Source organism: Prionailurus viverrinus, chromosome E3 (assembly GCF_022837055.1).
Source record: "Prionailurus viverrinus isolate Anna chromosome E3, UM_Priviv_1.0, whole genome shotgun sequence".
NCBI classification, from domain to species: domain Eukaryota; kingdom Metazoa; phylum Chordata; class Mammalia; order Carnivora; family Felidae; genus Prionailurus; species Prionailurus viverrinus.
Genome location: NC_062576.1, coordinates 27970159 through 27982333, shown reverse-complemented (window position 1 = coordinate 27982333; position 12175 = coordinate 27970159). Strand labels below are relative to the sequence as shown.

Genomic DNA, 12175 nt, shown 5'->3' with positions numbered 1-12175 from the left:
AGGCTCTGAGGGGTAAATCTTGGCCTCTCCTGGGGTTAAGGGGTGAGGACTGGATTCCAAGCCAGCTCCATCCATCCAGTGCCCTCCTTCCTTATCCCATGCTGCGTTTCCTGTTAACATAACTCAATTCGCTGAACTGAATTCGCACCAGGCTTATTATTTAGGGTTCTGTTAAAGAAGGGCCTGCCCATGCCCATCATGGCCCACGGGCTTCTCAGTACTGGCCAGCCAAGCCATGTGCAGTGCATGCCAATGAGCTTGGGCAAGAGGCCTGGGTTAGGTCTATTTGCATTGGCAGCCTGGGTAATTGCATATTCGAATTGGGTACGACCACGCACACTGCCCCTCCACCATTCATCTACCCTGGCATTGAGGTCCTTTTGGAAGCAGGTGTGGGCTTCTCCCCCAGTGGCCCTCCCAGTGGCCCTCCCAGTGGCCTCGGTCACCCTGGTGATGTGAATGAAGCCTCAGACACTGGGTTCAACAGCAAACCACCAGTCATCTGGCTCTGCGTCTACATGGCACAAAAGGAAGCCATAAACTGGTCGTGATGAGCAAGCGGGTGGGACAGCTTGTCCCTTTGACATCATCTCTACTCCTAATAGCTGCTGAGAGGCAGTGTGGTTTTGGCGGGCATGACCACTGGACCCCGACTACCTGGGTTCAAATCCTGGCTCTTCCCCTTCCTAGATCTAGATTCAGACACGTAACATCCCTGAACCTTAGTGCTCCCATCCGAAACACAGGGAGAGAAATGGAGCATCTTCTTGATAGGGTCATCACGAGGATTATGGGAACTGGTACATGCAGAGGGGCTTGGGATAGAGCTTCGGACATGTAAGTGCCATATGTGTATTTTCTAATAGATGGCATGTTTCCTCGGCACCTGGCATGTGTCGAGCCCTGTGTTCTATGTTTCATCAATTTGGTTCCTGGGAGGACAGTGCCAGCCTCAGCCCCCCGGGTCGGATGAGGGAACTGAGGCACAGAGAGGTGAAATGATGTCTCCCAGGTCCAAGGGCCCCTGGACACAATAATCAAGAATGAGTCAGGAAGGAGACATGATGCCCTTGGGAGTATCCATCTCTTTCTCAGTCCCTGATCTCATACAGTCCACGAATGACTTCTCATTGAGCTGGAATGGCAGAACTTTGTGAGTCAGTGGTGTTGATTAGTGGCTGATTCAGAGAACGCTGAGGAACACGTATACAGGACCTGTCATTTGACAGATGAGAAAATTGGACCATCTCCAAAGCAAGACAGCCACCCGGGTCTTCTCCCGCCCTGTCCAGTGTTCTTTCTATACAAAAAATAAGAGCGACGGTGTATCAGTGAGCGGGTAGTTGTAAAACAAACACAGCCACCCCCCTCCACCTCCTTAAAGCAGAAACAAGGGGCCCAGGTTCAGTCAATGGGGTGAGGAGAGACCCACTCTGAAATCGGAACATGGGAAAACCAAGGAGAAACAGACATGGATCCTTAATTCACCTCCGAACAGCAGCCCGGGTCACATAGCCTGCCTCTCGGAGCCATACTGGGTTTAGCATATTTCTCCCTGATTGAAATTGGCTCCACACGTGCCCAAGGTTGAATAAGAATAGAGGACATTATTGCATTTAATTATTTCTCTAGAATAAAAATGGATTCTAGCGGCAGCCTAGATGTAAGGCATCAGCAGAGCAATTAGAGTTTTGGAGCTCTCAAGCAAACATTTGAATGTACAATCATTGTAATAAGTACATTAAAATAAAATAAGTCAAAGGGTTGCATTTGCATAAATAACTCAAGGTGAGAGTGTTGAACTGGTTAAGAATAAAAGGGACACAGCTAGTTGATCCTAATGAGAAAATAATAACCAATCTGTCCTGCAGGCAGAGATCGTCAGGGGTGAGATGGTTGAGGCCCAGTGCTCATTGGTAGCAAACCTAATCTGGATTCAGTGGTTATTCTTCTTCCTGCTTTGGGTGGCAGGCACATTCTGGAAGTTTTACATACATTCATCCTCACTAAAATTCCCATGAGGTAAGTACTGTCATCATTCCCGTTTTCAAGATGAGGTGACTAAGGCACAGGGAGTTTGAGTCACCTCATTTCTAGCAGCATGACCTTGGTCAGGTTGTTTAACCTCCCTCTGCCTTCATGTCCTTTCCTCAATTAGGACTACGCCTGCCTGCTTCCGTGGGTATTTGAGAGGATTCCGGACACAAGGTGTTTGAAGGGCCACGGTAGAAGGGGATGTGAGTGCTGAGGACAGGATGGTTATCTTGCTTGTATCTGCCTAGAAACCTCCCACTGTTGGTTTTCATAGGGAAGGGGACCTGGATTTGGTTGTCTGGGTCTTGATTCTCTGGGGAAAGAAGAGAAGAGCAGAGAGCTGTTGACCCTTGGTGCGCAGGTGAAGAGTTACTGGGAAGGTCAGGCAGTATCTCACGTCCATCGAGGGATGGATAGAGAAAATGTGGTGTGTACATTCAGTGGAATATTATTTGGCCTTAAGAAAGAAGGAAATCCTGGGGTGCCTGGGAGGGCTCAGTCGGTTAAGCATCCAACTCTTGATTTCAGCTCAGGTCACAATCTCATGGTCCCTGGGATCGAGCCCCACATCAGGATCTGCGCTGACAGTGCAAAGCCTGCTTAGGATTCTCTCTGTCCCTCTCTCTCTGCCCCTCCCCCGCTCATGCATGTCCCCTCCCCCTCTCATTTTTTTTTTTTTAAAGAGAAGGAAATCCTGCCATATGCAATACCATGGATGGACCTGGAAGACAATGCAAGATGAAATAAAGCTAGTCACAGAAATACAAATACTGCATGAGCCCACTTAGGTGAGACAGCTAAAATAGTCACACTCAGCGAATCCATAAAATGGTGGTTGACAGGAGCTGGGGGAGCCAGAAGTGGGGAATTGCTAATCAAGTGGCATAAAGTCTCAATTACGCACGATGAATACATTCTAGAGATGTTCTGTACAACATCACACCTATAGGTAGCAATATAGCATCATGCGCTTAAAAATGGGTTAAGAGGGGCGCCTGGGTGGCGCAGTCGGTTAAGCGTCCGACTTCAGCCAGGTCACGATCTCGCGGTCCGTGAGTTCAAGCCCCGCGTCAGGCTCTGGGCTGATGCCTCAGAGCCTGGAGCCTGTTTCCGATTCTGTGTCTCCCTCTCTTTCTGCCCCTCCCCCATTCATGCTCTGTCTCTCTCTGTCCCAAAAAATAAATAAACGTTGAAAAAAAAATTTAAAAAAAAAAAAAAAAAAATGGGTTAAGAGAGTAGATCCTATGTTAAGTATTGATACCACAATAAAATTTTAAAAAGAACAGAGTGGGTACAAGCCGAGGGAGAATTCATCAGCTACTGTAGAAAGCAGAGTTGACTCCATGAGCCAGGAGATCTCAGACCTCTGAATGACGCCTGGTTGTCATTGAATGTGCCCCTCACTGACCTTTCTGGAAGCTGTCTAGTATCTTTGAACTCTTCATTCCAGAAGACAAATCGTTCCCTTCCCTCTTCCCCTGGAATCTTTTGATTTCCTTTGGCAGCTGTGGAGCGTCTGGGGCCAGGCGGAAGGCCACAGGGAGACACAGAGCCAACCGTTCCCATTGTGGGGGCCTCTCTGAGTAGATGACGCATTAATCAGGAGTTATATTAGAATTGATGGTGGCGCCTGGCCCTGATATCACAAATTAACTGGAGGAATCAGACGTTCTCCGATGGTCAGATTAGCTTCATTGATTGCAGTGTTTCCTGTGTCTGGTTTTGTCTGGAGAAGTTCTTCCAGAAAGTGAGAGAGAATGAGAGCTTTTGAAATCGGTGGCTTATGGAGGTTTTCTGCTCAGACTTGTGATCCTCCCTTAATGAGGAAAGGGAGCAACCCCAGAATAACACTCCGGCTGTGTGTGATGAGAGAGGATACACATTGCTGCAAAGACAGAGACTCTTCCACTTACTCCCACCTTCTTGTTAACTCCTAGAAAAGGAGCTTGGGGTCAGAACTGAAATTCATGTTTTCAGACAGCAGTAGTCATTGAACTGATTTTCTGTCAGAGGCAAAACCAAACGAAAAAAGGCACCCCAAAACTGACTCCTGAATCTGAGGACTGCTCGGAGGAAGAAAGCAGCCCAGCTTGGCTCCTGTATCAGTCAGGATGAGTTACTCTGCTGCCGTAACAAAGATCCCCGCGAGTCAGTGAGGGAGAAAGTGCAAGAGGTATGAGAGTTGGTCCCCGCTCCACACTAGGCTCACTCGGGGATGCCGGACCTTCACCATCAGGAGTGTGGTGGGATGCTATGGAGGAAAGGGGAATGTGGCAAACCGTGCCCTGGTTCCTTCCGCTTGTCTTGGCCGCAGCATGTTGCTCGGCTGTGCCTGATTTGCAGGGTATGGGAAGTACAGCCCTACCGTGCTGAGACGAAAAAGAACTGAAGTGTTTGTCAAGAGCCTTATTGGAAAACCAGCCTCCTAAGACCCATTTCCATTCCAGCCTGGGCTAAGATGAACAAAGAGGGAAACCGCCCCTCCACTCCCCGCAGTAGACAAGGGGGAGCTCACTCCTCCTCAGTTTACCTCCCAGCCAAACGGAAGGGGTGGTGCGCCGTAGCAAGTTGTAGAAGCAGACCTGTGCGATCTCGCTTCCTCCCCCAGATGACTTTGGGCAGGCCACTGAGCATCCTTGAGCTCTCCCCCCCATCTTTTGTAAGATGGGAGAAGCGCAGTACCTGCCTTGGAAGTTGTTTTTAAAGGTTGAGTGGCACCCCACATGTCAGGACTTAGTTTGGTGCCTGGCACCTGGTATGTGCTCAGGAAGGTTAGACCGACAGGCCTCGGCTTCTCTTTGTGTCAAGTGGCAAGGACGGTAACCCTTATGGGGTGACTGCATCCAGGAAGTGATACCTGTGAGCCACTGAGTCTGTGGTGCGTGACTTGTGGAAAGTGCTCAAGAAGGTGGCTGAGAGGCTGCTTGGGTTTCTGTGAGGGCCTCTGGACAGGAAGAAGGGAAAAGACGAACTCAGGGGGGTTCACTTAGGTTATAAGAACAGAGGTCTGGCGTCTCAGCAAGGGTGATTTCTTGGAAGAAGTGTGGGGAGGGAAGAAAGGCTGGAAGCAGGGGTCAGAGCTGACGCTTTGCACTTCACGGACCAGGATAGAAGACTTGTGTATCACCAGCAGCTGTGCTGGGACCCAGTACAGACTCCACTCTCCCTTCTTGCTGGCTGCTTCCTCCTTCCTACGCCTTTACCTCCTGGCTCTTGCTGCCTTGTGGCCCTACTTACCGTCCCTCTTTCTGTGTGACTGCTTGCATCCTGACGAGCCACTGGCCAGACTTGAGATGGCTCCTTGGAGGTGGCATGCCTATTCCAGATCCACATAGCTGGGCTGGAGTGGATGGGAAGGGACTCTGGTCGGAGGCCAGCCTGCAGTGCCCAAGGAGCCAGAGTGATGAGGGTCCACGGGGCTCTATAGCTTCTTGCAAGTGGGTAGGGGAATTGATAACCGAGGCCATGGGGCCTGGCAGCCGAATCCCAGCTTCACCACCAACCAGCTGGGGTATGTTGGGCAAGCTCACGAACGGTTAGTTCCCTCACATGCAAAATGAGAAGACTAGTGATGTCCGGGAGAAATTGGTGCTGGATCCTGGAGAGATGGGGCAAAGGCAACAAGGAGGCAGCCATATGTGACTTCTTTTCCAGACCATTACTAGGCCACGTGGGGACAGTGGGCACAGGGATGTAAACCAAGCCCAGGGGAAGAGGAACCTCCTGAGCCCATACTCCTGGAGAGCTGGTGTCTGCCTACTTTTTCTTAAAAGGCCAGATAGAAATATTTAGGCAGGCCAAAGGGATCGTATTGCAACCATCACTTCTGGTGTTGGAGCGGGAAAGCAGTCATAGACAGTACATAAGCCAACAGTGGTGGCTGTTTTTCAATAAAACTTTATTTACAGAAGTGGATGGCACTCAGGATTAGGCCCCCGGGGGCCACAGTTTGCCCACCTGCTAGACTAGATGCTGCTTGGAGCACTTCAGCCCACTCACAGGCCCCAGCCCCGCCTCTGCCGTTTCGTTCGACCGTCTTCTTCCCCGGCAATTGTTAACAGGCACATTTAGGAAAACCGAAGGGGATTCTTCCCTCAGAATTGCTACTGATGGCCATTGTGTTTCTATAGCAACGGGGGTAGATTTATGGAGCCAACTAGTGTCGTCTCTGGCTCTAGAGGTCCCCTCTGGGTCTAGCTTTGGAACAGTGGGTACTCTTTTCAGGTTAAGGCCTCGGTAATGGGCTCTACCCAGAAGCAACTTGTTTTGGAAATGATGCAGGGTGTTTGTTGAATGGTACATTTGCTATGAGCTCAAAACGGCCAGGGCCCGCCTAGGCACGGAGAAGCTGAGTTGGGGGCCTTTCTGGAAAGATCCCTAGCAGGCATGGTCTCCAGAAGGACTCTTGGCCTTTCTCCTGACACCCGGGTGACTTAATCAGTTCTGCTCCAGGTACAAACATCAGGAGTCGAGCCCAAACACAAGAGTGTTACAGGTTTGCCTCCCCGCCCGGGATTCATTGTAAAGATCATAATGCAACAGGTGCTTCTCCTCCAAAACAGCCAGGACGTCTCTCCCTCAGAGTTCACTCTGGCTCCACCTCATTTCTCGTATGGGTGTAGACCTCTGAGTATGTCCAAAGGCAGTAGATTATATATAATATCCTGCCTATATTTTCTCCCCTTATAACTTTCTAATGACATTCCCAGCCCTCAAATAAACCATCACAGCACTCTCTGCTAGAATGTAAACAGGAAACTAGAACAGAATATCCAGGATCCAGGGGCAGAAACAATTAAGGAAACTTACTTGAAAGGGAGGCGCGGTTAGTTACAAAGCATTGGGGTCCATGGACATAGCATTTAGATTTTTCAGAGTCTTGGTCCCTAGTTGGAACATCCTTCTATTTCCAGATGAGGAAAATGAGGTCCGGAGAGCAAAGTCTACCTTAAGTTAAGCCCATAGCGAAGGTATCACACGAAACTGGGGCCCAGACCTCCAAACCTATGTGCCCCACTCTCCAGGGGCCAACCTACTTGGCACGACCGCTCAGTGACATTTCTCCTCTGTGTTTCCTCCCGTCTTCTCCAGGACGGCTACTTTTCTCACCGGCCGAAAGAGAAAGTGCGAACAGACAGCAACAATGAGAATTCCGTCCCCAAAGATTTTGAGAATGTGGACAACAGCAACTTTGCACCTAGGACTCAAAAGCAAAAGCACCAGCCTGAGCTGGCAAAGAAGGCCCCGAGTAGACAGAAGGAGCTCTTGAAGAGGAAGCTGGAGGAGGAGAAGGGGAAGGGGCATCCGTTCCCGGGCAAGGGCACCAACGAGGTGCTGCCTCCTGGTGAGAAAGCCGCCGTGAACGGGAGCCGTGGGAAGGATGTCCCAAGACAGCCCCACAGCAGGAAAAGCGGGGGCAGCTCCCCTGAGATCAAGTATGACCAGCCCCCCAAGTGTGACATCTCGGGCAAGGAGGCCATCTCTGCCCTGTCCCGTGCCAAGTCCAAGCACTGCCGCCAGGAGATCGGGGAAACCTACTGCCGCCACAAGCTCGGGCTGCTGATGCCCAAGAAGGTGACTCGGTTCTGCCCCCTGGAAGGTAAGCTCGAGCCCTGGCTCCGACTCCTCCTCCTGCTCAGTGCCGTTCTGCTCCCATTTCTCAGACCTTCTGGGAAGGAGTGCCCTATTTTGCCCTGTGTTTCTTAATTTTTTTTAACGTTTGTTTAGTTTTGAGAGAGAGACGGAAACAGAGCGTGAGTGGGGGAGGGTCAGAAAGAGAGGGAGACACAGAACCGGAAGCAGGCTCCAGACTCTGAGCTGTCACAGCACAGAGTCTGATGTGGGGCTTGAACCCATAAACCGCGAGATCATGACCTGAACTGAAGTCGGATGCTTAACCGACTGAGCCTCCCTGGCTCCCCGGGACCACCCTATTTTCCAAACCCCTGATCAACACAAAAGATTTTTTCTTCTGGGAGTGTCTGAATTCTGAAGTTTTGTATAAGAAAAGCTTTGGAAAAATCAAGTTACCTTTGGTTATAGCTTTAGCCAATCGTCATTATGGCAATGGGTAAAAGACACAAAATCAGGGCTGATGTGGAATCCGAGGTGATCACATTCATAAGGTTCGTTTTCTCTCTCCACAGACTATTGGGATTAAGATTGACACAAATATTACTGTAATTGAATATGATTTGAAAGGTTTCTAATTGGTTACATTGACTTTGGAAGCTCTGCAAAAACAACCTTCCTGTTTTCTCTATCTAAAATTCCTTCCTCTCTCCTTCCCACCATCTGTCTCTCCCCACTTCCCGCCCTGTACTGGGGACTCTTCTATGTGCTGATGGCCAGTGACAAATCAGATGTCTTGCTGTGATACAGGGAGAGGTTGGGGCTATAACAGGTGTTCATAAGCACAGCAGGGTGTGGGGGATGGTTCAGAAGGTGTGAAGTGTTACTCATTGTATTTCTGCACCTGACCTCGTGCCCTTGACCGGATCTCATGTGTTTCTTGGTGTGTATTACTTCCTCCAGTGCCTGCAAGGGACAGGCAGTTAGGGAGTGCTCGTTATGTGCCAGGCACTGCCCGAGGCACTTAGCATTCTGTTAGCTGATGTTAGCTCATCTCATCTACCATCCTGTGACGTTAGCACTGTTGTGAGCCTAATTTTTTTTTCCACTTTTTAGGATTTAGGTGAGATAGACAGGAGCGATGTGTGTAAGAGGTGTGAAGGGATATGCAGCAAACCCCTTAAGTGTTGGTTCCCCTTTGTGCAGGGTGCAGACAACCTTGGATTAGTCCTCAATGTTTTATCTGTATTTTTTTGAGTTTTCAGTTGTGAACGTGTATCTGGACTCTACTCTCTTTTAAATGGAAAGAAGTAAAAAAAAAGGTTCATCTCTCCCTTGCATTTCAACCCTAGTCTGAGCTGTCCATGCAGTGTGCATTTATATTCTTGATGGCACTTGGCTGATAGGGTGTAGGGATGAATGAGTGGAGGAAGAAGTTTCCAGAATCTTTTGTTTACCGGCACGTGACTCAGCAGAGAAGTGTCGGAGGCCTGAGTTGAATGCCCTTCGGTGAAAATAATACCGGGTACTCCTTCTACCAGGGGCCAACCCTCTGTTTCTGCAAAGGGCCAGAGAGAAAACAGTTGAGGCTTTGTGGGCCATACAGTCTCTGTGCCAACTACCCGACTCTGTTGTTATGGCGCAAAAGGAGCCGTGAGCGATACGTGCACAGAGCACTTAGTTATGTTCCAAGAAGACTCCGTGTACAAAAGCAGGCGGTGGGCAGGCTTTGGCCTGTGGGCCATAGTATGCGTACCCCTGCTAGATCCTAATCTCACATAGTAGTATTTTCCACCTGGTTTGTGCCTTATGTCATTGATTCCTCACAACAGCCCTGGGAGGCAGGTCTGCTATCAGCCCTTTGTATCGATGAGGAAATTGCTCCTGAAAGATGTTTAGAACGTGGTGAGAGGTGTGTGGCTAGTCGAGCTGGGATTGGAACTCGGGTCCAAGGGCCTTTCCCTCGTCAGGAGGCAGAAGGTTTCACTTTAGCTCACACCGTCGGACCTTCAGGATGCCTGCAGCCTGGAGGCGGTATTTCTTGATGCTCAGTAGCCCTTACAAGGAGAAGGGAGGGCGGTAATGGGGAAACAAGAGAGCCGAAGTGGCCAGTGGAGGCCAGGGGCTCCCACCCTGTGCTGAGACACCCCCAGGGTGGTTGGACAGCGTGTTTGCCGGGGGTTTCCCGTGGACTCCACTGCGTCAGCCAACATGGCACACCCTCCCAGGACCTCTGAGCTGGTTAATAAGATTGGCATTTAAGAGCCATTGCACACCCAGCCCGGCAATGCATTAATTTGCTGCACCACAGCCTCCCCTTTTGCAATAAATTTACTGTGAATAGACTAATTGCAAAATAACCCTAATTGGGTAGTTATCAATGAACAACTTCCCGTGGAACAAAACGGCTTACAATTAATAGCATTTAAGCCATAAACTATTCTTCTGCAGAAAGCTAAGATGTAATTACACCCCATACGGAGATCGTATTCCCTTTCTGGAAACCATGACACCCGGATTTCCCTCTGCTTAGGAGGGATTTGAGCTTCAGCCTATGGCCCTTTTATTTCCTGCTACATGAGGAAACGGAGGCGGGAGGGGAGGGAGATGTAATATGTGTGTAAATACACATATGCGCACACACGGATGTATGCACGGGGTTTGTCATGTTGCCGAACTCCACATCACCCAGACTTCAGCCGATATGCTGCCGGAATTTGGGTATAATTAAGGAAGCAGTTCTTTGGCGGGGGGAGTCTGAAAAACCCAGAGGAAAGGAAATGGGGTTTGAATGTCAACTTTGTAAATGGCTTCTGCTCCTCGCGCCCCCTGCCCCCATCCCGGCCCTTTGACTCCAGCAGCACTCAAGGAAAAGGAAGAGTCTAGAACCCCAGGAGTGGGTCTGCTACCTTTGGGGCCGTTCCTTGCCGTTGTGACTTAACCACTTGGCTCCGCCTCCTGGAGGCAGCACCTGGCATGGCAGCGCATGTCCCCATGGAGAGGAGGGATCCCTATGCCATCTGCTCACAGCCACCGAGAGGTCTGTCCGCTCACAGCCTCCAAGAGGGGGATGCATGGATGGTGGGAGATCATCCCGTGGTGGTCTCTCACTGCAGCCGCCAGGCCACCCGCCTGAACCCCTTCTGCAGCCAGGCAGCCCCCACGATTGGCTGGGCTCCCTGTCCCTTCAGCTGGACCTCCTACTGTTTCATGGAGATGAAACCATGTCAGATGGAAGGCCAAGGGTGTCCTGGGCTGGAAAAAGAGGTTTTCTCCAGCCACAGGGTTTTGAATTGCGGTTGTGCCTTTACTAGGTGTGTGAGACCCTAACCTCTTGGTGCCTCAACTTCCTCATCTGTAAGATGGGCACAAAGACTCCTACCCTATCCTCATAAGGATTGCCGGCTGCAGTGGGAGCATGCGTGTAAAATGCTTGGTGCGGACAGGGGATAGGCTGTTGGCAGTGGTATAAATGAAGGGAGCATTGAGAAATGGAGCGAATAGGCCTCCTCAATGCTGACTTCCTGTGGTACCCCACCTTGTCTAGCTACCACCCCTCCCCCCACATCCAGATCTCAGCCCAAATGCCACCTCCTCAGGGAAGTCTTCCTGGACCACATCTCCCCGGGAAGCCCTGACCACAGGAGAGACACTGACCCTGGGGAAGGGCAGAGGTAGTTTTTCTAATAAATGGCTTCCTTGATAAAGACTCTTCAACCCGTAGCTGGCACTCTGGTGCCAGGTGCTAGGTAATGCAGATTTTAATGCCTCATTACAATTGGAACAATTAAATACCAGGAAGCCCCCTCCAAAGGCCTCATAGGCCTCTAGCCTCCCTCCATCTGGAGTTAAAATGCCCCGAGGAAGGACCGCCATCCCCCACCCGGTCACCCAGGTCTGTCCCACATGCAGTCTCTGCAGTGCTAGGTAAAGCCAGTGGAGCCGTGCTTCCAAAGGCCTTTGCCTTCTGCAGCCTGCACGTTTGGGTGGAGAATAAGCTGGGGAAGATGTGAGACGTTTCCAGAGAAAGCTCTCAGCTGGGAGGTAGAGTGGGCTGCCACCGGACCAGGAACTTGGGCCTGAGCCCCTGGGTGACAGGGCAGTTCCCTGGTGAGTGACAGTCAGTGGGCTAGTCCTTTGCAGTCAGCTGACCAGCCGCAGGGCTGCGAGCATTTGCACCTGACGGGGGAAGCTGGCTCGAGTGTGAGGGCTAGAGATGGACAGAAAGGGGGTTTCTGATAGAAAGGCAACCGTTCAGGGAACTGACAACGGTCTTTACCCATCAGCCTTTACGGGAGGCCAGAGGCTCTGGACGCATGGGCTTCTGGACGGCGGTAGCCGGCTGCCTGCTTCAGAGAGTGGCAGATGGCATAGCCAGCTGTGGGAGGGCTGTCTGCTGTCCATCTCTCTGCATCCCGGGGGCAGTGGGATGACTACACAGCACGCATAGCTGGCTTCTAGAAAGCATGGTTGGCAGACTGGCACGGGAGGAAGACGGAGATGTGGATGTCAGTTTGGCCAGTCTGAGTGCCCTGGGGCCCATGCCTCAGTTTCCCCACCTGTCAGCCAG

The 12175-nt window shown here is 50.8% G+C and overlaps 1 protein-coding gene across 2 annotated transcripts in view; it reads left to right on the top strand.

The window, feature by feature from the left end:
* Nucleotides 1–12175, top strand: part of XYLT1 (xylosyltransferase 1) — a 311204-nt gene that overhangs the window by 161933 nt on the left and 137096 nt on the right. For both annotated transcript variants that reach the window (XM_047837663.1, XM_047837664.1), the window contains exon 3: nt 7126–7633. In XM_047837663.1, coding sequence (XP_047693619.1) covers nt 7126–7633 — 508 coding nt within the window. The remainder of the gene's footprint in view (nt 1–7125; nt 7634–12175) is intronic.